Source organism: Pelodiscus sinensis, unplaced genomic scaffold (assembly GCF_049634645.1).
Source record: "Pelodiscus sinensis isolate JC-2024 unplaced genomic scaffold, ASM4963464v1 ctg34, whole genome shotgun sequence".
NCBI classification, from domain to species: Eukaryota; Metazoa; Chordata; order Testudines; family Trionychidae; genus Pelodiscus; species Pelodiscus sinensis.
In genome coordinates this window covers 241,867-263,784 of record NW_027465849.1, presented here as the reverse complement: position 1 = coordinate 263,784, position 21,918 = coordinate 241,867, and the positions used below count along the sequence as shown (strand labels likewise).

At 50.5% G+C, this 21,918-nt stretch overlaps 1 protein-coding gene across 4 annotated transcripts; it reads right to left on the bottom strand.

The window, feature by feature from the left end:
- Positions 1 to 3,147: 3,147 nt before the first annotated feature.
- On the bottom strand, positions 3,148 to 21,296 carry LOC112547323 (uncharacterized). Of its 4 annotated transcripts, none has more exons than XM_075915135.1 (7): positions 21,184 to 21,266; positions 15,751 to 15,803; positions 12,548 to 12,841; positions 12,237 to 12,293; positions 9,277 to 9,360; positions 6,509 to 6,533; positions 3,154 to 3,906 (listed from the first exon to the last, which is right to left on the bottom strand). In XM_075915135.1, the coding sequence occupies exons 3-7, from the start codon at positions 12,822 to 12,824 to the stop codon at positions 3,834 to 3,836; spliced, it is 516 nt and encodes a 171-aa protein (XP_075771250.1). In that variant the 5' UTR covers positions 12,825 to 12,841; positions 15,751 to 15,803; positions 21,184 to 21,266; the 3' UTR covers positions 3,154 to 3,833. The 4 variants fall into 4 exon arrangements, with proteins under 4 accessions (XP_075771249.1, XP_075771250.1, XP_075771247.1 ...); XM_075915132.1 differs by having other exon boundaries at positions 3,165 to 3,906; positions 15,751 to 15,789; positions 21,183 to 21,296; XM_075915133.1 differs by having other exon boundaries at positions 3,199 to 6,194; positions 15,751 to 15,789; positions 21,183 to 21,296.
- Between the last annotated feature and the right edge of the window lie 622 nt (positions 21,297 to 21,918).

The window sequence follows — 21,918 nt, the reverse complement described above, 5'->3', positions numbered from 1 at the left end:
CATGCTGGCATGCTGGCTGTCTCCCCTCCCCAAACACTGGCTGGTATGTGGGGAAGAGACACTGCTATCTCCTCCTGAACTTGTCAGACAGACGTTTGAGGCCACTCTCAAAGAGTTATGTGTCTATAATTCACAATAAGGCCCCAATTACTGCCCTGCTCCTGAGGTTCTGCTGTCTCAGCTTATTTGATGCCTAGTCGTACAAACAAGGCCTGTCTTCTGCTTATCTCTGTTCACTCTTTAGCCATGTATTGTCCATTGTTACCTAGGCCTCAGACCAGGCCCTTTAGGTTTGGGCATATGTGAAAGATTCTTAACAAAAACTGTGGTCAAGATCTCACATACATATTATTGGGATTTTGGCCATAGTATTAGACTAGGCCTAAGAACAAGATAAAGGCCCCAATGGGTCTAGAGGAACTGGCCCTCCCTTGGTGCGATGGGGCAGGAAGGGTCACATGGTGCATGGCGCTGTGCAAGGTTAGGAGATCATGCCACGAAGACCCCTGCTGTAATATTGAGGATGGTCCTCTGAGTGCTGTGAGCTCCCTAGCTCCACTTAACCACAGGCTGTCGTAAATTTGCAGCCTCAGTGCTGTGCTGACACCTGTTTTATTATAACGCCTACTCCAGACTTTGCCCTAAGTATCGAAGAACAGATAACTAGCACGCCCTGCCCCAGACAGCTGCTGGAGAATGGCCTGGGGCCAAGCCCACTGAAGAGGGTGGGGGAAGAGGGAGGACAAAAGGGGTAATTGCAATGGGCATTTCAAAAAGGCACAGAACTCCCAGCCACTGTTGTTACCACAGCAGCAGTAGCTGGGAGCTCTGGGTCCCTTAGAAACACTGCAGACCTGCCACTTGGGGGGGCTCTGAGGGCTGAGCGGGAGAGCCCAGTGCCGCACTGTGGGCAGTATTAAGTGCTGACTGCCCTTGGCCCCGCCCCTTCTGCCCAAGCCTCCGCCCCTTCTGGGGGCCTGGAACTGGGTCCCTCACACCTTGTCCCTGAGCTTGCAGTGGCTGTCAGCCATGCTGCCCAAGACACCAGCCTGCAGCCTGTGTCTTCCATTGTAGGCTGTTGGAGAGGTGGGGCAGGGACTTTCTTGTACAGCGCCTAGGACAGTGGGGCCCTGGCATCTGGTTGCTTCAGAAACAGACATAACTAACTAACTCCTTAGACAATCCTTTGCATGGACTGAACCCACTCCTCTGAGCGAGGGTGGCACGGTCACAGCCATGGGATGATGACTGTCCCTATCTAGGGGCACGCAGCCCCCCAAGCTTTTCTGCAGGGCTGCATAGGGAGCAGGTCAGGCGCCTGAGCCGTTGTGCGCATGGGGAAGGGGGCACTGCATGCCGGTGCGGTGGAGAAGGGCGGAAGAAGGTCAGTTATGTAACCTCGTGGGCAGGAGGGGTGAGTCCCGGGAGGCTACACGTGGGAGGGGCGCCCGGGGCTGCAGGTGCTGCAGGGGGCAGGGCGGGACCCGATCGGGTCCAAAAGTACCTTAAAACCTGGTCCCGAATCACAAGGACAAAGCATGCTGGGAGCCAGAAAGCACTAGACAAACACTCCAAAGACGACCTGAGGAAGGAGAGATTCCACCTCGCCTGGGCCGACCAGGAAAGCTGAGCTGTCATGGGTGGGAATGCACACTGCACCCTTGCAAAGACAAGCATATTACCTGCCATTCAACCTAATGGCAAACCAAATGTAGAATCTCCCTCTCTCCTTCTCTTTCTCCCATCCACTCTCTCTCTCTCCATCCCCATACACATCTATCTATCTATCTATCTATCTATCTATCTATCTATCTATCTATCTATCTATCTATCTAGGTGCCTTATATGAGAACAGCTATTTTGATATGGAAGGAGAATAATTTATATTGCTACTAGCTGGAATTACCTGGCATTGCTTGGGAAACCGGAGGAACAAAATTTAGAAAATGTAGGAAAGGAAGGGGAAGGGCCACAGACCCTGGGGGCTGATGGCTTCTGGCCCACACCTGACCCTCTGAGAGCGGCAGGACCCTCCTCGCCCCAGGACCGAGCAGCCAGCCCCCAGGAGAACAGTACACAGCCATGCGGCCAGTAGCAAGGGGTCTTCTCTTTACAAGGTTGGCTCAGGGGTCCACCTGCCCTGCCTTGGCAAGCAAAAGCTCAGCGCTCACATCTAACCCCGAAGGCTGGAATCAGACACAGAAGAGCCCCACTCACAGTACGAACAGCAGCCGGCTGGCTTTACAGCAGTGTAACGCATCGAGGGTTTAACCTGGCCCCTCCACCCTGCGCTGCATCAGACACACAGATTCCTTCTGCTTGGATAAACCCAGTGAGCTGAGTAGAAAGGCTGGCTGGCTTTGGTTTTGTTTTCTGGAGGGGGAGGGGGTGGCAGGTGGGGAGCGACGCCGGGTGGAGGGGAGGTTACACACAGGAGGGGCACCCCAGCTCGCACCCGGGGCTGCAGGTGCCACAGGGAGCAGGGCGGGTGCCTGAGCCATTGTGCGCAGGGGATGGGGGCACTGCATGTCGTCGCGGGGGAGGAGAGGAGGGGGCAGGAGGGGGCGAGTCCCGGGAGGCTACACATGGGAGGGGTGCCTCAGCTCGCATGCCAGGCTTCAGGTGCTGCAGGGGGCAGGGCGGGACCCCGATCGGGTCCAAAAGTACCTTAAAACCTTCTCCTGGATGAAAGTATATCCCATGCAAAGTTTGGTTGTGGTAGCGCTTATAGTGTTCAAGTTATTAGAGCATAAACTTACAAACATTCTCCTTTATATATTAGATATGGCACCTTTATATAGGAACTAGTCAATTAGCCCGTCATAAAATGGGATTTTCAGGTCTCTCCTCCACGTCCTATTCCCTTTCTATCTCCGTCTTGTCTCCTGAGCCTCCGGTCTCTCGCTCCGTCTCTCTCTCTCTCTCCCCTCCTCCTACTGCCTTCCCCTCTCTCTCTCTCAGCTCTCCTCCATCTCCTGTCTCTCTTTCCGTCTCTCTTTCTCTTCTCCCCCTCCTACCTCTCATTCTCTCTCCTCCTGCCTCTCACTCTCTCTTTCTCTTCTCTTCCTCCTCTTGCATGGGGAGCGCGGAGCCCAAACGGCTGTTTGCACCACTTGCTTCTGCACGGCAGCCTGGCTGAGCGGCTGCCTATGAGCTCCAGCTGCCCTCCTGCACCATTTCCCTTCACCCCAGCACTGATCCTGCAGCCTCCCAGTTGTCCTCCCCCTCGTTCCCCTGCCCTTCCCCTGGCCAGGGTCTACTCTCAGCCTGGGGGAGCAAGCAGCGCAAGTGGCCATTTGGGTGCTGTGGTCCCCATGCAGCATGGTGGGAGGCAACAGCACCCCCCAAAGGCAACACATAATGCTACATCATTACGGAGTCACAGATATCGGGCTGCTATATATATGATACCTACATGCACTCTAGGACTAGTTCCAGTTCAAGTATTTTGGTAATAAATAAACCTTGATGGAAAATCTTCAGCACAATCATTTTCCATCTGTTGAAGTTAAAACACTTTGCAAGATTGTGACAATGTTTGTCATAAATTTCCTTTCAGAGAATAACAAAGCCTGTCTCACATGTTGTCAGCACCACCACAATTAAGTCAGTTTTACTTTTTTATTGTTGCAAACATTCTGTGAGATAAAAAACAAATAAACCACAGCTCGGTTTTCAGACAGCAGGATGGGGTCAATTTTTGAACCGATCACGTCCCTCTCCATCCTTTTCCTTTTCCTCCCTTCCTTCAGTGGGGAACAAGGAAGACCAAGGGGTTGTCTTTTGATAATTATCACACCTCCAGCCCAGTGGAACCAGCAAAGGCAAATATCTCAATTCACTTGAAGCCCCTCGTGGATTGTAGCCTCTAGAGAAGATGCTTGCTTCATGTTATATATAAATATGCTGAAATGTAAAGAGCCGAAAAATCCATTGCCTAAAACCAACTTTTACAACAGTCAAGCAAAGGTGGTAAAATATGAAGTAAACTCAGACAGCTCCGAGACAAGCTAGATATAAAGTAGGATATAATCCCAGGTTATGTTGTAAACAGTTTGGTTTTAATTGCTTTTTACAAGTGTTTCAGAGAAAATGATAATGCTTTGAGAAATGCTGCCTATATCGATCGTTATTGGCATAGCATTTAAGTAGCTGTTAATTAACAAGCTGCTTAATATTAAATGCCCAACAAGAAAATAGAAAATATTTAAGTGGATTTAATGCTAAATAATTAAGGGATGCCATTGGATGTGATTATAAAAACAAGTAGCATGGTGATTTGAAGCAGACACACCCCTCCATCATCGAGGTACGGTTGGCAAAAGGACAATACATCCATTTCTCCCACCCAAGGAGGGATTACCCCGGATGCATCTCACAATGTGAGTATAAATGCATTGGATGTATATGAATGCCTGTTTCCTTTAACTACATTCTATTTAAATAAATCTTTAATTTGGGCACTCTCTATGTCATTCACAGTTCTCCCCTGAATTCAGTTTCCTGTAGCTGCCCCTTGCAGGCTTGATCCCTAAAGAGGACAGTTTGGGTACATCTACACAGCAAAGTTATTTCGGAATAAAGGATGTTATTGTGAAATAACTATGCGAGCGTCTACACAGCAATTCCATTATTTTGAAATAATTGCGAAATAACAGCGAGCTTATTTTGAAATCTGTAAATCTCATTCCACGAGGAATAACACTGCTTCTGAAATAGCTATTTTGGAATAGCTTTGGAATAGTGTAGATGCTCCACTGCTGCTGTTTCGAAATAGCTCCTCCCCAGGGCCATTCAAAGCAATTACTCCCCACTGCCTCCTCGGGCTCTAATTCAAGGTAGCGCGTTCACATTAGGAGAGTCTGCCTCAGACTAATTTTGCTTCCTTGTAGTATAGACCTGCTATTTTGAAATTAGCTATTTCGGAAAAAAAATTCTGAAATAGCTTATTTCGAAGTATGCGTGCCGTGTAGACGTACCCTTTGGTTTTATTCCTTATCTTTAAAGTACTAACTGGGAACACATAAAACAAAGGCTACAGAATGGCATTGGCAATGGGGGACTGGTGGTTGTGTCTACACACAGAATCCTTAATTCTGATCTTACGTGTGTCCATGTGAATCTGGAATAGCTCCATTTACAGGTGATCCCCGACTTACGACCCCCTACATTTGCAACCATTTTTTCATGCAAGATAGTTCCTAAACTCCCCCCGCCCCCGTTAACATCTGCAGCTTGCATTTACAACGGCATATTACGCAGACTCCACAAGTCATCCCAAAACAGGAAAAGCCCAAGGTCAGTCAGACTCGCCAGTCTGCAGCTGCTGCTCAAACTGTGAGCATCTCCACCACATCGGCCTTCCCTTTTTAGTTATTTTTGTGCATTATTTGAACTATTTAGTTTCATTTTCCTCCATTTCCACAGTCAATTTTGATATTTTTAGGGTATGAAATGGGTTTCCAGGAATGGAACCGCCATTTATAACATTGTGCCTATGGGAAATCAGGGTTCGACTTACAATGCTTCTCCAGGAACAATTAGATTGTAAGTGCAGGGGTCGCCTGTACTTCTGTGGAGTTGCTCTGGATTTACCCCAAATCTGGCCAGAGATCAGCACCTGAGTCTGAACTGGATCACAGCCCAGAGCCCAGAACAGGGATCTGCCAGTGTGCTGATCTTCAGCTCTTTCACTGCTGTTCTTTCAAAAGACACGCAGCCAGGAATACCAAGGATTGGAGAGAATTCAGCTCTCAGCATCGGCCCATGTCAAGAGCAGTGCCCGGGGCCAGCCCTGTGCCATGGGGAAGTCTGCTGCCTTGAGGGAGGGCTTCCCAGGGAAGCAGGTGACTCAGCAGGTGCTGAGTCTGGGTCTCCCAACGCTGTAGGAAACGCTGCCATAATCACCCCAGTGCAGCTGGCCTGTTTAGAAAGGGGGCGACTGTAAACATCCTGTCCCACAGCCCAGCCCCTTGTGCCTTTCTCTGCAGCACCTGATCTCCTGCAGGCAGGACGCGGAAACCCCTGGGGCTCAGTTCCCTACACACAGCGCCAAGCAGAGGTCTGGGAGAAGCGGTACCCCCGGCTCTGGATACTGATTCTGAGGCCTTAGTCAATTCTCTCTGTCTTGGAAGCGTCTCCTGCAGGCTCTTCAGAGTCACTGCTCTTCCGTGGCCAGGCAGCTGCTGCTTATCCTGGAGCGAGCCAGAGAGAAAGGCATCAGCACAGCCGGGCGTCTCGCTGGGTGTAGGGAGCAGGCTTTGGGCAGCGAGTGATGCAGACGGATCCCTCTCCCACGGGGGGAGCTGTGGCTGAGGCTCATGCCAAAGGAAACCCAGGCCAATCCTAGAGGCTGCTCAGGGGACTACCACACAGGGGCCCTGACACTCCCCAGGGGAAATCCCAGTGTGGCTGAGAACGGAGTTTCCTCCCCCATCCAGGGTCTCGTGTCACACAATAGGGGCGTGCCCAGAACACAGCGACAGGTTAAGGAGTTGTTCCTCCCTACCTTTGACATCTCTGTTTAGACGCAACTGAAACAAAAAGGAGGAAAAATGTTAGTGGAAAACCCTTCCCCCGCTCTGTGCCAGGCTCCGAGAAGGGCTCAGCCTTCTTTAGAGTGGGATTTTCAGACCTGCCTAAGGGATTCATACACCCAGTTGGCAAATTACTGGGTCCAAATCCCCTGGAGCAGGTTTGAGACTTTTATGTTTGAGACTCCCATCGGTTTGGGCTTTGTACTCAGAGGGCAGAGCAGTGAGGGGAGTTTGATGCTGCCTCTTTGCAGATGTCTAGGTGGGCCGGGGTGATGGCAGGCCCACCCGCAAGGGGGGCAAAGAGGGCAGTTGCCCCAGGGCCTGGTGATTCCAGGGGGTTCGAGGCTCCTAGCCACCACTGGTGCTACTGAGGCAACAGCAGTAGCTGGAGCCCTGGGCCCTTTAAATCACCGCCGGAGCACCGTGCTTTGCGCTCTGCACGGCTCTGAGGGCTGCAGAGGAGGGCCAGTGCCCAGACCACTGAAGGCTGGCTGCTCTGACTCCGCTCCTTCTGCCTAAGGTGATGCCCTTTCCGGCAGTGTGAAGCCAGGGCTGCCCACACCTTGCCTGGAGACCCACAGAGGCTGTTGGTCCTCCTGGGTGAGGATATCAGCCTAAGACTTGAGAACACCATGTTCACAGTCCTTCCTCTGCCACAGGCTTCCCGGGCGGCCTTGGGCCTGTCACTCAGTCCCTTTGAGTATATCTGCACTGCAATAAAAAGGCTGCAGCTCGCTCTGGCTCACAGGGCTGTAAAGAACAATATAGATGCTCAAGCTCTGAGATCCTAGTAAGTCTCTCACAGCATCTACCTCCTGCTAATTTTACCCCTGTAAGCCTGAGTCAGCTGACCTGGACTCTGAGGGTACGTATAAACTACATGGCTCCCTCGACGGACCCATGTAGATTTGTTGTTTTGGCAAAGGCAAATGAAGCCGCGATTTAAATGATCGCGGCTTCATTTAAATTTACATGGCTGCCGCGCTGAGCTGACAAACAGCTGATCGGCTGTTTGTCCGCTCAGTGCGCTAGTCTGGACGCTCCCCTGCCAACATCAAAGCCCTTTGTCGGCAGCCCCGGTAAACCTCATCCCACGAGGAATAACGGGGCTGCCGACAAAGGGCTTTGATGTCAGCAGGGGAGCGTCCAGACTAGTGCGCTGAGCGGACAAACAGCCGATCAGCTGTTTGTCAGCTCAGCGCGGCAGCCATGTAAATTTAAATGAAGCCGCGATCATTTAAATCGCGGCTTCATTTGACTTTGCCTATGTGTCTAATCTACATGCCTCTGACGACAGAGGCATGTAGTCTAGACACAGCCTGAGATTTGGTGCAGCGAATGTTTTATCGCAGTGTAGAGGTAGCCTTTGTGCCTCAGTTTCCCCTTTGTACAATAGGCACAATTGCCCTTTCCTGCCCTGTATGGCTGCCGGGAGAACAAGTGTCTTAAACTAGTGAATTGCTCAGATACTGTGGTGATGGGGGCCAATAAGCCAGAGATTCCAGGGCCAGATGGGATCCTAGCTCATTTAGCCTGTTCGTCACAGGCCACCAGCAACTGACGTGAGTCCAAGTATTGCAGCTGAAGGGTCACGGAGCCTTGACAGAATCTGATTTTTATTTTTTTACAATTTTGATGCTTAAGATGGAAGTTTATGTTAAGTATTTTTATTGCGGTAAGTGTTTAAATGCTTAGAGTTGTGGGAAATTATTGGGGTGGAGAGGTGAGAGAAGGGGTGTGTGTCAAACAATAATTATTTTGTGACAATAAACATCGAGGTTCAAAGAGTTAAAGCTTTATAATCATTAAAGCACCAGCTGTCAAGGTCACATGTCTAAACACAACAGAAATATCCTCAAATCAAACACTAATAAATACCCAAGCAGCAGGTATATTACTTTGCCTAGCTGTAAACCTCAGGTATTATTAACAGATACATTTCTTTGCAGGTTTGTGTGTGTATGGGGGAAAGTATTGTATGCAGCCTGGTTGTAGCCCTATGAGCCCCAGGACATTAGAGAGACAAGGTGGGTGAGGTCTTATCTTTTACTGGATCAGCTTCTGTTGGTGAGAGAGACAAGCTTTCAAGCCACACAGAACAACAACTCGGTGTAGCTTGACGATATGTGTACGTGTGTTTCTCTCTGACCACCAGAAGCTGGTCCAATTAAAGATCAGACTCACCCCCTTGTCTCTCTTTGGTTAAATTGACATTTACAGATAAAACTAGCCTTCCCCCTTTCGGAACAGTGATCCCCAAACCTTTACCGCTTCCATGCTCCCCCCTAGGAACTTGGGACAGGAGAGGGTCTGCGGCTCCCCAGCAGACAGGGGTAACGGGATGGAGCCCCAGCTGGCAGCAGGGCTGGGACTGGAAATGGAGGCCTGGCCAGGGTGAGGCTGGGGGGGGGGGGGGGTCCAGAGCTGGAGCTGGGCTGCGGTGGGGCTGGCAGCCAAGACCATGGCTGGAAATGAATCGGGTCTGAGTCGTGCTCCCTCTGTAACCCTTGGGCGGGCTGGCCCAGACCCCGATGTACCCCTCTGAATGTTCCTGTGTCTGTCTAAGGAGGTGCTCTACAGTTTGGGGACCGTTGCTTTGAAGCCTAGAGCAGAGTTAGTGGTGTGAGTTTGCAAAGCGCCCATGAAATTTCAGGAGCATGTGTTTCTTTGAGAGCCACCGGAATGTGTGCTCCTAACTCTCTTAGGCTCAGAAATACAGATCTATGCCGCCAGTCCTTACCCATCTTCCCCAGAAGGTAAATCGCTAGCAGCAGAGCCAGGAAGAAAAGGGCTGTGAATAGGCACACCTCTCCGAGGTCCAGTCCTGGGAGAAACAGATCACAGTGAGGCACAGGGCTGGTTTGGAGTTGTTTCTGACGGACGTTTTTATTTTGGCTTTTGAAAAATGGAAGCATTTGGAAATTTTGATTCTCCCCCTTTTTCCATTTTTTTTTTTGCCCTGGGGCTTTCACTTGCTTTCCCCTTTGTTCTGTGCTTCTATTTTTCCTTTTGCTACTCGATAATTTTCCCATAGTTGGGGGTGTTTTAAAGAGCGACAGAACGGGAAAAAACGGGATTGAAACATTTAAAAAATCTATTTTGGAAATAAAGAAAATTTCGATGAGACTGGAAATTAATATTCAGATACAGGTCAAAGGCAAATTGGGAATTTCTGTTTGTTCCAGTTCTAAATTCACCCCTTGCTAATGGAAACATGGGACCTGAAACATTTCCAAGGAATTCTTTTTTCCCTTTAAAAATTTCCTCAGGAAAAAAATGGTGGTGTTTTGTTTTATTCTGTTTTGTGTTTTTAGCTCAGCTGTAATGAATAGTTTGGTGCTGACAGGCAATGAAAGGGGGATGACTCCGGGTTATTACTAAAACTGTGCATACCATGGCTGTGACCACATGGGATGAGGCTGACCAGGACAGAAAAGGACGTCCTCATAAATCTCCCAGGGAACTGGGCTGGTTCAAAGTCCCTCTGGTGCAGTGGAAACTAATGCACTGGGAAAGAGACTGCAAAGGACCCAGGAGGTATTCTCCTGCAGGTGGGAAGCAGGAGTTGGCAAGAGACGAGGATCCCTGGGGAAGCCAATACTGAATGTGTCTCTAGACAGATTTCTGCCCCTGTGTTCCCTGCCTGACACAGGTGAGTGCTGCTGGATACCCTGGCAAATTGTGTCACTGCTTGTCCCAGCTCCAGCTGCCCCCTATGGGCCTTTCCCTGCCCTAGGGCATCTCTCTTGAGTTTATAGGGCCTACCAAGAACACCCTGGGCCTTTGTTCTGAGGGAGACTTCTACTCCCTCCGCTTCCCACAGGAAAGTTGAAGCAACTACTGCCTAAGTGTACCTATTGGACTACCCTCATTGTGCCTAGTCCACCTTGTACCTGGAGCAGAATTTTCCAGAAGGCTAGACACGGAGCCATTGCATGACATAGCAGTGTTTATAGAAACTGCTTTGCGGCGTCAGCTGGAATTCACAGAGGCTGCGTCTAGACTGGCAAGTTTTTTCACAAAAGCAGGCGCTTTTGCGCAAAAACTTGCCAGCTGTCTACAGTGGCTGCTTGATTTTGCGCAAGAACACTGACTTTGTAATGTACAAAATCAGTGCTTCTTGCGCAAATACTTTCACACTCCTGTTCGGGCAAAAGCCCTTTTCTGGAAATGCTTTTGAGCAAAACGGCCAGTGTAGACAGCTAAAAACTGTTTTGCGCAATAAAGCCCCGATGGCGAAAATGGCGATCTGGGCTTTCTTGCGCAAAACCACGTCTAGATTGGCACGGACGCTTTTCAGCAAAAAGTGCTTTTGCAGAAAAGCGTCCGTGCCAATCTAGACACTCTTTTCCGCAAATGCTTTAACGGAAAAACTTTCCCGTTAAAAGCATTTGCGGAAAATCATGCCAGTCTAGACGTAGCCAGATTGTACAGACTTATTGCCTCTGTACAAATCCATGGCACACCCATATCTAGAATACTATGTATAGATGTGCTCAAAAAAGATATCTTAGCATTGGAAAAAGTTCAGAAAAGGGCAACCAAAGATGATTAGGGGGTTGGAATGGATGCTATATGAAGAGAAATTAAAAAGACTGACACTTTTCAGCATAGAAAAGAGGAGACTGAGGGGAGATATGCTAGAGGTCATAAAGGGAATGGAGAAAGTGAATAAGGAAAAGTTATTTACTTGTTCCCATTACATAAGAACTAGGGGGTCACCAAATGAAATGAATAGGCAGCAGGTTTAAAACAAACAAAAGGAAGTTTTTCTTCATGCAGTGCAATCTACTTGTAGAACTCCTTGCCAGAGGCTGTGGTGAAGGCCAGGAATTGAAGAGGGTTCAAAAAAGAGCTGGAGGATAAATTCATCAGTGGCGTTGGCCACTGTCAGAAGACTGGATACAGGGCTAGATGGATCGTTCTTAGGTTCTTATACAGCCCACTTTACCCCAATCATCACTGTGTGAGCTGGGGAGCGGGGGGGCTGTGGCTGTAGATTAGCAGATCATCCCTCCCCTAAGAGGGTTCTGTCTGGGAGAGGAGAGGGTGGCCTGAGCTGGGCAGAGGCTGCCCCCTAAAAGATAGGGCACCCCTGTGGCTGTCCCCTTGGGCCAGCCCTAGAGACACTGTCCACTGCAAGCTGTCAGGAGAGACAGATGCTCCAAGTCTCCCACAGCCCTGGCCACTCCTACCCCCCTACATGCTCCCTGCTATGGAGCAGGTTGGAGGACAGCTGCATATAGGGTTGCCAGTTGTCCGGTTTTCGCCCGGACTGTCCATTATTTGGGTCCCCCGTTTGGTAAAAAAACCCCAGAAAGTACTGGATATGTGAAATGTCCAGTATTTCCTGTTTCCTTCGGATGGAAGCCCAGCGGGTACAATTTTCCCCTGCCAAGTTTGGCAGGGGTTGTGGGAGTAAAACCGTGGGGCCATTTAAAGACACAGCCCTTTTTTTTTTTGTTTAACAACTGTGGTCTCCCCCCCTTTTTTTTCTCAACAGAATATTTTCCTGGTTTTTTGGGGGGGGGGAGGAGGGGTGTGTTCAGTATTTTTTGTTAAACCATCTGGCAACCCTAGCTGCTCAGGCACAGGCTAACCCCAGCTCTGAATGCAGGAGATGCCACGTCAGGCCTGACCCACAGCCCACTAGGCTCCATGGGCTGTGGATTGGGCTCCTAACAAATGACAACCACTTACGTCTGCATGGTGGGTTTGGCTTGGTGCCGTCACTGCCATCGCTGCCGCTAGGGGGTCCTGTCCGGGCAGTAACAAGCACAGGTGAGATCACAACATTACAGTCCTTCCAGCGCCATCCCCAACAGGAAATTCACCCTCCCTCAGTGAGACAGAAGTGAGCAATCACAGAGCAGTGTCCACCCGAGGGACCCCCTCCCTGCCAGCCTCCCCCCCCCCCGTGTGACCCTGGGGGGAAGCACATATTGGCTTTTCCGGGCCTGACCCCAGCCAGCGGCAGCCTCTCCCAGTGCTGGGTGCCCGCAGCCCCTCACCTGTGACACGGAGATGCCAAGGGATGCTGAGGCCCGAGGCCTTGGTCTGGCTGAGGTGGAGCGTGCGCTCGTACCTGCAGGCGTAGTGCCCTGCGCTCTGCACGGAGAGGTTCAAGGTGAGCTTGGCAAAGAACTGGCCCCGGCTGGTCAGCTGCTTGGCCAGCACCACCCCGTCCTTGCAGAAGAATATGGTGGAGGCAGCAGAGGAGGAAAGAATGATGCACTGGGCCACGGCCAGGCCCCCCTGCCGGGCGGAGGAGACGTTCATGATCAGCATAGGAGCGGGAAGTTCACCTGCAAGCATAGATGTCGGCTGAGTACCAGGGGCCGTGAGGCCCAGGGTGACCCAGACCTGGCGAGTCAGGCCTGCCTGGGCCCCACGGAGCTGCTGAAGAGAACAGGACTAGCCAGGTCAGGCTGCGGCCTGATAAACACCCGGCCTCATGAGGGCGCTGAGAAAACTCCCTTTGAGAACAATGACAGAGCAGAAGACACCAACTTGCAGCCCCCTCCCCAAGATGCCCCTCAGTCCTGACCCACAGTCCCCCTACCCAACCATGCATCTCACTCCTGACCGCAGCCCCGCTCCCGCAATGACGCACCTCACCCTCAACTCGCAGCCCCCTACTGCCAGACGATGGCCCCCATTCCCGACCTGCAGATCCACTCTCCAACAATATGTAAGCAGGGGAATGGTCCCGCTATTGTGGGGAACTTTCCCGGCTTCTATACCACCCCGGTGAAATGGACCAGAGAAAGGATCTGAGTCCCCGCTCCCACTTCCTTTACCCCACGGCCTCCCTGATCCTGAGGGCTCCCCCTCCACTCTCCTGAGTAGCAGAGTCCTCGAAACCCCAACAAGGCTGGGCCCAGGTTTCCTGGTGCTTAATCCCCGACCTTGTAGTCACTAGGGGCAGGAGTTAGGGTGTCCCCACTCCGAGGTGCTCTCCTCACACTGTATGCTTTCTTGGCCCAGTGATCATTTCATAAGGTTCAAAGCAAATACAATTTATTAAACATCAAGGCTACGTCTACACTGGCCCCTTTTCCAAAAGGGGCATGCTAATTTTCAACTTCGTAATAGGGAAATCTGCGGGGGATTTAAATATCCCCCGTGGGATTTAAATAAAGATGTCCGCCGCTTTTTTCCGGCTTGGGGAAAAGCCGGAAAAAAGCGTCTAGACTGGCCCGATCCTCCGGAATAAAGCCCTTTTCCGGAGGATCTCTTATTCCTACTTCGAAGTAGGAATAAGAGATCCTCCGGAAAAGGGCTTTATTCCGGAGGATCGGGCCAGTCTAGACGCTTTTTTCCGGCTTTTCTACAAGCCGGAAAAAAGCGGCGGACATCTTTATTTAAATCCCGCGCGGATTTCCCTATTACGAAGTTGAAAATTAGCATGCCCCTTTCGGAAAAGGGGCCAGTGTAGATGTAGCCCAACTGATTAAAGAGAAAAGAATAAGAAAAAATGAGAATGGTTAAATGAGAACACACAGCCCTGCTCTGTGGCACGGGGATGTCAAAACAGCAGTCTGCAGAGTGTCAGGACAGGCCACAGTCTCTTCCTTAGAGGCCCCTTAGAGGCCCTGGATGTGCTGCAGGGGGGCTGCAGGCTGGACACGCTTGCTCTGGCAGTGACCACACAGCCTCAAGCTCTAAGTGGCCAGACCCCTCTCCCAGTCTGGCCTGCCGGGCCTCTTGGTTGGTGATATCTCCCTGCCCAGAGCCTCTCCCCGCACTTTGCTGGTCCCAGCTGCTCACCACACCCAGCTGCAGGCTCTGTTGCTTTGCCAGTCTCCAGCTCCTTGCGTTGCTTCTCTGTCCCTTTTGACTCTCTGAGCACTGCCAGTCTGCTGCTCAACACAGGGGCTGCGCTCCTTGAGCTGTGTGTGCCTGACTCTGCTGCTGCAAAACTGCCCCTCAGCACAGCTTGCACTCCTTGGACTATGTGCCTGGCTCTGTTGCTGCAAAACTGCCCCTCAGCACAGCTCGCAGTCCTTGGGCTGTATGTGCCTGGCTCTGTTGCTGCAGGACTGCTTCTCCACACTGCTTGCTCTTCTTAGCTGTCTCTCAGCTCTCTCCTTGCTCAGAGAGACCCAGGAAAATCCCAGCTCACAGGAGGACGGGGCCTGGCCTCTCACTTTCCTCACTGGCCTGTCCAACCTGTCAATCAGGCTGAGCTGGAGTGTTGGCTGCTTTCCATTGTCTCTGGGGTCTGTTAGTCTCAGGGCCCTTATTTCTCATGGACCCTTCCCCTTTTGACACTGGGAGCTGGCGAACCAAAAACTCCCACAGAGTTTTAGTAAGGGGCTAACAGTCCCCTTACAAATATTGCTCCTGGCAGCCGGGATTCAATCCCAGAGCCAGAGACACAGAGACAGAAGGGACTGGGAAGTCAGAGAGTCGACCCAAACACAGATCTAACCTGCATGACTCTCCAGGAGAAACACAGCCTCACAGTGAGGGGAAACTGAGGCAGGGAGCACTAGCCGTACAATGAATGGCCAGCAGGGGGCACTGCATGGCAGATGTATCCTGTGGCAGACACGTGCTCTTGAGAGGAGACTCACAGAGGCTAGGGCATGTTCAGTCAGTGCAGCAGCTCAGTGTATTTGGGTCCTGGAAAGGTTGCTCCAAAACCCTCCTTTGAACGTCTAAGCTCGATAAAAATCAGGGGACAAAATTGTCACCTTCTTCATGACTTCTCCCATTTCTCAATCCACTCCAGAGCACGCCTGGTTGTTTTGATTAGAAAAGAAACACAGAAGGAAGTGAAGGAACGAATGTTGCAACCCTTCATCTGCTGTTGTGAAACTGTCTGTGGTGATTAATCATTGAATAAATACTTTGGCAGAACGTGGCCCTGTTCATTTGGGGAACTAACATAAATATGGGACAACCCAGAACAGTGAAACCCGTAAAGCCAGTTACAGTTTGATGCAGTGCCTGCTTCTAGGCATGCATCAGTTTTTTCCTCCCCTAGGCTGATTTATGTCCACTTTGTCTCCCAAATACATTGGGTCAGCCTCTCTCCTTAACCTGCTCAGTTTGATTAAGTGTTTATCATCTGGCATTGTGACCGGCTTTATTTAATGAGCGATGAATAGGATATTTAGCTGGAATCATGCACAGGACTTTTCCACCCCATTTAATTCACTCTGGGGCTTGAACCCTTTTGATTTCCTGCCTTCTCTTTCATACTCACCAGGGGAGTTGCAAAACTCTTGGCTTGCGACCACAGCACCTGGACCAAATGGCAAAAGATGGAGGGAAGAGAGAGCATTTTAAAACATAAAGATTAACAGCACTGGGCCCATGCTCTCTGGGAGGGATGCACAGACCCTTAACAGGACAGAAGCTTTAAAACCAGGAGATTCAACATTACAGCTCTAAGAAGCAAAGGTCTGTTTTTAGGAACTTGTACATTTGTTGAAGTTTTGGAAATAGGAGACTTTTTCAAGCAATCAGCATTGGTTTTGGAGCTGGATGGGGAAATGCGCACTAAGGGGATTTTTTTTTATGCAATTTCCCCTCCCCCTTCCTGTCCTAGTCTGTAATTCAGAATCTTGGAAATAGGAACATTTCATACAATATTGGTTAAAATGGAAGGGAAATGTGGAAACTTGCTTTTTTTTTTCATTTTTATATTTTAATTTTAAAATTGCTTTTTGAATTCAAACCTGCTCTACTTACCTTGTGTTCATGGGTTAATTCATGTTTCTAAAACATGGGCTAACAAAGAGGACCTGAGACAGCTCTCGCTCTGAGGCCTGGGCAAAAGATGGCTGCTTTGGTTTGGATGTTTTGACATTTGCTTGTCAAACCAAAAATGAAATGTTTTGAAATGTTTGGCAAATAAAAACAACAGAAAAATATCATAGGAAAAGGTTTGTTTTGAGTATTTGGTTTCTTTAAAAAGTTAATTAAAAGAAACAAGAAAAATCATTTCATGTTTAAAAAATGGAAACATTTCACTTCAAAAATGTGAAAAGGAAACTTCTAAAATCTTTTATTTTTAGGTTTTTTTTCATACTGAAGCCATTTGGCAAAATTGGCACAATTTGTGAAATGTTCTGAGGTCACTGAATCTGCAGTTTTCACCCCCAAAGAGTCTTTGGCCAGGTCAATGCTGTCAGAGAAAATTGTTGCAACATACGCAACTTCAGCTACGTGAAGTACATAGCTGGAGTCGACATGCATCGATTTTCAGGGGTGTCCTTACAGCATGAGGTCAGTTGGAGAAACACTCCTGTTGACGTCCCCTACCATTCCGGGGTTGACGTGGGTGTCCTCAGCGTTTGATTGAGTCGATCCTTACCAGACCTGCTATATCAAAAGCTGGAAGATTGATCTCCCAAGTAATGCTCTTCCCAGAAGTATAGACATGGCCTTGGTTGAAACATTTAATTCATAGACTCATAGACTCATAGACTTTAATGTCAGAAGGGACCATTATGATCATCTAGTCTGACCCCCTGCACAGTGCAGGCCACAGAATCTCACCCACCCCTCCTAGAATAATCCTCTCACCTATATCTCAGATATTGAAGCCTTCAAATACTTTGAAGACCACAAGATGCAGAGAATCCTCTAGCTGTGATCTGTACCCCATGCTCCAGAGGAAGGTGAAAAACCTCCAGGGTCTCTGCCAATCTACCCTGGAGGAAAATTCCTTCCTGACCCCCAGGGATATGATTAAAAAGCTACAAATGTGGAACTTAAAATGTGGATATTTACAAGGGGGAGTTAATGTCTCCAATGGACTTTAAGACTCTGAGGCCATAGGAAGAATAACATGAGATTTAAGGTATGTCTACACTGCAATAAAGGGCACGGGTCAGCTTAGGTCAGCTGAATGAGGCCCATGGGTCTCTGGCTGTGGAACTAGAAAACTGCAGCATGGACTTTCAGGCTTGGACTCTGAGACTCCATGATCCCAGATCTCAGGTTCAAGCCTAAATCTGAAAATCGACTCTGTAGTTTTATTGCCCAGCAAGCCCAAATCAGCTGACCTGTGCCGGCTATGGCCATGCGGTGAGTCTTTTATGCAGACCTCCCTGAATGGACTGCAGTGGGCCTGGGGTCAGGCTGTCAGGTGCATATGATAAAACGACAAGGTATTACAAAAAGCAGCTGCCAGGGTGTGTCAAAGGGTCATTACGGATTCAGACCAATCTCTACACCTTCTACAGCTACAATGATAATTGATGCTGGCACTGAGGACCCTGAGGCCCTGCAGGGTACTGAAATGACTTTGGAATCATCATAAAAAAAGTAAACTGGATTCAGTCTAGTTTTAGTGTTAAGTGTTAGTGTTTGTAATGATCTAGGTGCCTGCCATGCACTGCCCATAGTGAAATGCAGTGTCGTAAGATAACTTACTGTATACCAGGGGTGGGGAACCTTTTTTGGGGCAGGGGCCACTGACTTACAGAAAAATCAGTCGGGGGCAACACAAAAGTGAGAAGCAAAAATACCCCCGCACCTCCCAGATGTGGTCCCTGACTGAGAAGCAGAAAGACATTGCTCACCAGAACCAAGTAGATTTTTGTGGGCTCTGGGGAAGGGCCAAAAATGGGGGTTCAGTGTGTGAGAGGGGTCTGCTGGGAAGCCAGTTTGTGATGTGGGGTCTGGATGGGAGAAAGGGTGCAGGAACAGGAACAGGATGTCAATTGGGAATGGGGGGTCTGGGAGGGAGGAACGGTGCAGGAGTGGAGCACCAGCGCCAACTCCCCAGTGCTAGGAGGGGAGCCCTGAGACTCAAGGGGCTGGATCCAGGCAAGTTGGGGACTGAATTCCACTTCTGGGCCATAGATTCCCTACCCCAGCTGTATAGAAAACTCTACGGCTACGTCTACACTGGCCCCAAATTCCGGAAAAGGGATGCAAAGCAGGTAAGTCAGAATAGGGAAATCCGCGGGGGATTTAAATATCCCCCGCGGATTTAAATAAACATGTCCGCCGCTTTTTTTTCCGGCTTGGGGAAAAGCCGGAAAAAAGCGTCTAGACTGGCGCGATCCTCCGGAATAAAGCCCTTTTCCGGAGGATCTCTTCTTCCTACCTGAAAGGGCCTCTGAGGAGAACCCACCGTGTCTCTGTCACTCAAGTTCCCTTCCTTCTTACCATGGGACGGGGAGCAGAGAAACCGGGTGGGCTCTTGGAGCATGCCTGGCAGCAGCCCTGATGTTTGTGTGGCCTGGGGGAAGATCCCCCGTTGAGGTGACATTGAAAACGCCTCACACCCACGTCACTTGAGGGAGCCAGGCCAGCTGTTGGGCCTGGCAATGTGCGACATGAGAGGCAAACTTCCAGCCACCCCCACTGTGTCACCTTCTTTCCAACTGTTGCCACCTTAGCCCCAGACGTTTGCTAATGGGGGTTTTTCTGAGAGCTCCAGCTGAGATGTGGGGCTCCCCGAGGTCAGATTTCCTTACAAGATAACCAGAAATAAGCCTCTAAGCCTTCTGGCTGTTGAGAAAATCCCCAAAGCCAGGCCCAAGCGAGAGCCTAAAGGCTCCCACCCTAAAGGGCAGAGAAAAAGCACTGAAGCCTGAAAATGTTAAAATCCCTCTTGATTTTCAAACTGATCTCATGAACTTTCGGGGCCCGATTCATGAATTTTCAGCGGGTGGCCTTGGCCGCACTGGATTTGCCAGGCTGTGATAGATCTAGGGAATTGAGAGGGCTCAGCCTGACGAGGGACAACGGGGTCTGTAAGAAATCATAGAATCCTAGGGCTGGAAGAGACCTCAGGAGTCATCAAGTCCAGCCCCAACTAAATCATCCCAGCCAGGGCTTTGTCAAGCCAAGACTTAAAAACCTTCAGGGATGGAGATTCTACCACCTCCTTAGAGAACCCATTCCAGTGCTTCACCACCCTCCTAGTGAAATAGTTTTTCCTAATATCCAACCTAGACCTCCCCCCCCCTGCAACTTGAGACCATTGCTCCTTGTTCTGCCATCTGTCACTACTGAGAACAGCCTCTCTCCGTCCTCTTTGGAACCTCCCTTCAGGAAGTGGAAGGCTGCTATCAAATCCCCCCTCACTCTTCTATTCAGCAGACTAAACAAGCCCAAATCCCTCAGCCTCTCCTCATAGGTCATGCGCTCCAGCCCTCTAATTATTTTGGTGATCTTCTGCTGGACCCTCTCCACATCCATTCTGTAGTGGGGGGACCAGAATTAGATACAATACTCCAGATGTAGCCTCTCCAATGCCAAACAAGGGGAATAATCACTTCTCTAAATCTGCTGGAAACGCTCTTCCCAATGTACCCTAATATGCCATTACCCTTCTTGGCTTCAGAGGCACACTGTTGACTCCTAGCAGACTTCTCATCCACTGTAACCCCCAGGTCCTTTTCCGCAGAACTGCTACTTAGCCAGTTGGTTCCCAGCCTGTAACAATGCTTGGGATTCTCGTTGAACCTCATCAGATTTCTTTTGGCTCAGTCCTCCAATCTGTCTAGGTAACTCTGGACCCTATCGCTGCCCTCCAGTGTATCTAGCTCTCCTCCTAGCTTAGTGTCATCTGCAAACTTGCTGAGGGTGCAATCCATCCCCGCATCCAGGTCATTAATAAAGATGTTGAACAAAACTGGCTCCAGAACCAACCCCTGGAGACAGCAGCCAAGTGCTTGGGGAGCTGCCCAGCATCCTGCTCTAATCCACAAGGCCCCACTCCCCTCTTAGGACTGGGGAGACAACCTAAGAGTCCTGGCTCCCAGCCCCCACACTCTAATCCAGTGGTCCCCAACCTTTTGGAGCAGCCAGGCACCTGGGGGCAGGGCCGCTCATGCGCCGTGTACCCAGGGATGATGACCCCATGTGCCGCACGTCTGGGCATGGGGCCGCACATTCACCATGCGCCCGGGGCCGGCGCCCCCCATAGCTGCGCACCTGGGGCCGGCGCTCCCCATGTGCCACGCGCCCGGGGGCAGGGCCGCCTGGGAGTAGGGCCACCCATGCACCCGGGGCTGGTGCTGCACATGCGCCGCGTACCCGGAACCGGCACCATGCATGCGCCACGTGCCTGGGGTGGGGCCGGCCTCGAGCACTTGGTGAGCACATGTAAATGCCCCGGCGGGCACCATGGTGCTCATGGGCATCGCATTGGGGACCACTGCTCTAATCTATTAGACTTCAGTCCCCACTCAGAGCAGGGGCCTAGGCTCCAGGATTCCTGGCTGCCAGCCCTCCTCCTTGAACGGCTTAGACTCCACCTCTCCCGGAGCCAGGGACAGACCGAGGCATCCTGCCTCCAGGCAATGTTCCCTCTACATTTCTCCATCCATGTGCTGAATACATTTTGTTATGTGCACTGAGGCATGTGCAGATGTGCACCACCAGTAGAAACACATGCTGCCAGCTGTGGGAGGCTGTGGGCATGGGGGCTAATCAGCTGGACAGCTCTTAAATCTCTTCAGGGTGGCCGCCCAAATGCTCAGCTTACAGGGAACTCTGCTCGCAGGGAAACATTACATGTAGTTTGCCAACGGCTCTGGTTTAAAGGTATCAGGGCAGCAGAGTAAAAAGTCCCAGAGGGGGAGCCGTGTTATTCTGTCACTTTGCAAACTACAAGCGGACGCCACTTTATAGGGCTTTTTAAATCCCTGACCCGTCAAAAAGGATACTCACCTCTGAGCCAGCCCAGCAGGGCGAGCAGCGCTAGGTTCCCAAACACCTGTCCCCTGGCAACCATCTCCAGAGCCTGGCTGTGAGCTGTGTGATCCAGCTCAGGAGGAAAGGGGAAGTGAGAGACAGGTCTGAGCTTTATTCAGTCTGTGGGTTTCACTTTGCAGCTTCGTTTCCGGCAAGAGAGGACATGGGCCGGGCAGCAGACAGAAGAAGGGGCAAGAGCTGGTGATTGCACAGAGCCCGGGGCGGGACAGACAGACACAGACTGAGATCCCATGGCTAAAAGCTGTATCTAGCCAGACCCACACTAGACAAATGTTTCACAGGGAGGGGAGCTACCCAACGAATGACTGACCCAGTTATGTGCCTGATCCGCCATCATGCGGGGTCCTTAACTCTCATCCTGGTGTCCCTTCTTACAAATCTTCCTCTAGCTCAGAGAGAAATGGCTGAGTTAATGGGGGCAATTCTCTGGCCTGGTGTGGGCAGGTCACAATGGTCCTTTCGAATCCATGAACTCTGCCCTGGGTGCAGGATAGTGCCCCCACATCCCAGCTTTTCAATTCTTCTATTGCTGCCGGCTGCCGAGATGGCTGTGAAAATGCAGCCTGAGTTAACCTCAGTGCAGAACTGTCTGTTGGAGTCTGCAGAAAGCCTGACACGACAGCTCTGAGGTGAGGGAACTGCCCCTTTATCTCAGTCAGGGGCCAGTGGACAGTTCTCTGGCCACATAAGG

Bases quoted from the DNA above. Each gene is read 5' to 3' on its own strand.
- LOC112547323 (XM_075915132.1), bottom strand. From the start codon at position 21,246: ATGGTTGCCAGGGGACAGGTGTTTGGGAACCTAGCGCTGCTCGCCCTG. The intron at 12,842-15,750 runs GTGAGTATGAAA...CTATGCTTGCAG, and splicing joins AGAGTTTTGCAACTCCCCTG to GTGAACTTCCCGCTCCTATG. The intron at 6,534-9,276 runs GTAAGGACTGGC...TTTTTGTTTCAG, and splicing joins TTACCTTCTGGGGAAGATGG to TTGCGTCTAAACAGAGATGT.